Raw genomic sequence first — 4,041 nt, 5'->3', positions numbered from 1 at the left:
ACTAAAGGAAATACCGCGATATATTGTGACACCTCCTTTGGAGGAAGGATATTTCGAACAAGCGCTAGGCCACATGATTCCACCAAAATGAATGTGCCGTAAGCACCGACTCAACATGCACCATTAAAATTGTGAGCAAACGGGAAAAAAAATAGTAAAGCAGTTCATTGGGAAGACAAGTCTAATGTACGCATACACTTGATTTTGACGCCTTTTTCGTTCTCCTACGTGCAATAGGGGGCCTCCAATCGACTAATTTGTCGAGACAAAAGTGATCCGTGACGCACCGTTTTGTTACCGCAATATACAGCCGCTTATGTGGTGCGCGCATTGTACGACCGGCCCAAGTCCACATTTCTTCTGTATCTACACACCTGAATGTCGGCCACCCGTCGTTCTAGTAAACTCACGCCTTTCATTTTCAGCACCGCTACCAGCGGTGTAGGTCATTGTACAAGAACGTAATGTGACCCACACGAAGCTTTGTTTTCATGCATAAGTAACATTACCCGTGCGGCAGTTAAATGCCACTTGGAAGTAGTTTCAGGCGCATCGTTTGATTCAATCAATCAAGCTATGAAACATGGCGTATACTATTGTTCTTTCGAGACGAAATCCACGCGAAAAAAGAAAAACAAACAGGGAATGTAAAGGTTTTAATTATCACATGGTTAATAAGTGCAATAACTTATAGGCAGTGTAAAACAAACGACTCGTAGAGAACTGTGTTCCCCGGGGTAACACGCGGTGTAGTGTAACGCACTGCTCCCGCCCACCAACAAATAAACAAGACAGATAGCACAACACACACCCTCCCTCCGCCCGGCAAGAGACATGTAACCTGGCCCGGAACCTTCACACGAACTCGTCTCACACAGGTCGGTACGACCACGGCTGGACTCGACACTGGAATCGCAGCAGCGTTGTGCTGGACCAACCACTGTCTCGCTGTCGACTGCGCCGTGGGAAGACGACCTCGTTCACACGTCTTGCCTGGCTGGCCCGCGGGTGTTGTGTCACGTGTTTCACACTGAACAAATCGCGCGAGAACAAACGAGAACAAAGTAAGCTACCGAGTGTCCTGGACCGATGCGGAATATACATGTCTCTCCAACGCGATCGCCAATCGACTAGCTCATCGGTTCGGTGTCACGTGGTTCCCCGTTGAAGCCAACTTCCATCCGCGGACAAAGAAAGTCTTGTCCTCCGAACGAAGACCGGCCCAAAGCGTGGTCGACGAGAAGACACCTCGGACTCTCCGACGAAAATCACTTTTCTCGCTTGTGCGTCCTTCGAAGGTGGCGGTTGAGCGAGCAGCGCTGCGAGAACACCCCGGGACACAGACGGCAATGATAGGGCTTGGCTCCCGAGTGGGTGAGCGTGTGGGCCACGAGGGTTCCCTTCAGGGCGAACTGCCGGCCGCACACGGTGCACGAGAAGTTCTTCTCGCCCGTGTGGGTCACCAGGTGTCTCCGCACGGCCGAGCGGTTGCTGAAGGTCCTCTCGCAGATGCCGCACATCCGGGAGCTGGCGTCGCGCCGCCGCCTGCGTCCGCGCTTCGGCCGCGGCGTTTCGTACCTGTCGGAGGCCCTACGACACGATAAACAATGAAAGAGGCGGCCATTGTCACGCGCAGTACGAGTATAGGACGTCGTGCGCGATGGTTGCCTACGGTAGCGGACACTGCGAATGCACCGGCCGTCATCACTAAACTCCGCCGAGAACAAGTAGTTGTCACGTGACATCACCAACACGGCAGCTCGCGCTGCTCTATAATGGAGCACCAGCGCTGGCCATGCAATACAGGGAGGCCAAGAAAATGGTACGGCATTTTCGCGTGGACTTTTATCAACGTTTTGCTCTAGCTCTATGCGTCCATCCGAGCTCTGGCCGAAGCACCTTGGAGGAAGCGCGCGCGCTCATACGTTTATAGCACGCGGGGTCCCAGTCAAGGCCAGGATACGGACACGCATGTATACCCCCAAGATGAGCGGGGGTAGGGGGGGGGGGGACTGATGACGCTGCGAAATCGCAGCGTGTGGCTTCTAGCGCTGTTTCTAGTGTGGCTGTTTCTAGCGCTGGCTTGGCTGTGTGCATTATACGGCGGTGCTGTTGCCCCGGTGGTTTCGCCGCTGGTTGCCCACGTATCTGTACCATGGCGACCACGCGATGAGGTCCGTGCGCCGTATTATCGAACGTACTTTTTCCCGCTTTGTGGCGGTGGCCGCTTTTCGCCAGTATATTAGCGTCACGTTTCTTGTTTCCGCCGATTGTCGACGTGTTAGTACGACAACATGGCGTCCGCGAAGACATGAGTCCGGACCATCAATTAAAAGAAGTAACGGAGGGCTGTACAATAATGGCAATCAATGTAGGTTGATGGTGGTTGCTAATGTAAATCCCAGTGTATTTTTTTGTTAATTTTATTCTATGAAGTTCGATTCGGTAATCTTCAATTAACTCACCCGATTGATAATGTGTCAAAGAGAAAGTTGCGGAGGATGCCGAGAAATGGCAGACAAAAGCATTCGTAGCAATCTAAAATGCCTTGCATGGTGGTTTGATTCCCGAACAACAAAAAAACAGAAACAAAGGAATACAGGCCGGGGAAAAGAAATAAAGCACCACGTGTCAGCGCGTCCCCGTGCCACGAATTACAGTGACGTCGAATACAGGCTTAGCTTATCGCACTGGGAACGGGCGATAACCCGACCGCGCCCCTTCCCCAACACATCAGCAAATTGCGGCGCGTATCTCCGGTCCTTATCAACGCGTAGCCCTCCAAGATCTCAATTCGCATAAGATGCACGATATTACGCTTGGTTTTGCCCATAGCGTCCAACACCGCGGAGACTAGCAAAACTTTTAGCAGTTGCTGCATTGCCATAGAGAAATATGCGTCTTTTTTTGTTAATCGTCCTTTAATCAGACACGGGAATTAGTTGGGAAAAATTATCCCTTAAGAATGAAGAAACTGTACGTGCTACGCCGATGTTAATGCGGTGTTCTGTAGATGATTTGGCGTTGGGTTGTTTTTCTATACGGATTTTCGCATTGCAGCCTACCCAGACTGCTGCCTCACGTGCAGGCTCCCGCGAACAGGTGCGACCACGAAGCTTGACCACGAAACGCGAATAGTTATACAGTATAACTACAAAACTATTTTTGAGTACCTTCCACAGTGTTACACGCTAAGTATGAAACGGAGAATAGATGACGATCGAGGCTTACGTTCGAGGCCACTGGTATCGCGGGCGGGCAGACGCGTTGTCTCGTGGTATTCGCGATTCCCCGGGCTTTCTTCTTTCGTTGAGAAAAACAAAAACAAAACACGCTATACCAGGTTTACAAAAATGCTGTAATTTATCGACATCTTCCACGACTTCTGGATTGGCGCCGCATCGTAGTGGTCATTAATGAAAGATTAGCTCATTAAACCAAATTATGTATTTTTGTGAAATTAGAAAAAAAAATATCGAATAGCATGCACAACGGCTATAAACGCAGCGATCTCCGCTCTCGCTTAGTCGTTAATAATGTTATTTTTTGGCGACATTCAGTTGTGGGAGAGCAGGCCTATCAAGTAGAAGGGTCACCTTGGGTCGTCGTCCAAGCTGCCCGAATCACTGGAACCTCCAACGCTGCTTTTTCCTGGACCTGCTTGGCCGCCACCGGACTTCGCGGTTGGCGCCGTGGTTCCAGCCTTCCGGGCCATATCTGCACCATTCCACGAAACGGGTCGGGTGAACACTCAACGAAAACACAAACACGCACCGACGATTCCACTTCGTAAAGGAGAAAACGGCCCGGCGAAAACACGTTATCACTATACGAGGCCTGTTGCGCTGATGTGGTTGGAAGTTTGCCGCGGAGTGGCACAACAGCGATGAAATCATCATCAAGGTTGTGCCACTTGGCGGCAAGCTAAAGCCTGTTGTTCACCCTTTCCCCATGCGTAGGTTATACAGCAAACTGCTCACGCGTCTGGTTGTTATCTCTGCTTATCCTTGATTTCTCTCTATATTTCACTATCACGCGGTG

General features: G+C 50.7%; 1 protein-coding gene across 1 annotated transcript; it reads right to left on the bottom strand.

Annotated features, from left to right (window-relative positions):
- Positions 1-532: 532 nt before the first annotated feature.
- On the bottom strand, positions 533-3,715 carry LOC142559202 (uncharacterized). Its single transcript, XM_075670831.1, has 2 exons — positions 3,597-3,715; positions 533-1,590 (listed from the first exon to the last, which is right to left on the bottom strand). Exons 1-2 carry the CDS (start codon positions 3,713-3,715, stop codon positions 1,269-1,271), a joined length of 441 nt encoding a protein of 146 aa, XP_075526946.1. The 3' UTR covers positions 533-1,268.
- Positions 3,716-4,041: the final 326 nt, after the last annotated feature.

The sequence above is a fragment of the Dermacentor variabilis genome, chromosome 10 (assembly GCF_050947875.1).
Source record: "Dermacentor variabilis isolate Ectoservices chromosome 10, ASM5094787v1, whole genome shotgun sequence".
In the NCBI taxonomy this organism is placed as follows: Eukaryota; Metazoa; Arthropoda; class Arachnida; order Ixodida; family Ixodidae; genus Dermacentor; species Dermacentor variabilis.
Note: the sequence above shows the minus strand (reverse complement) of the source record. Positions and strands in the feature narration are given on the sequence as shown.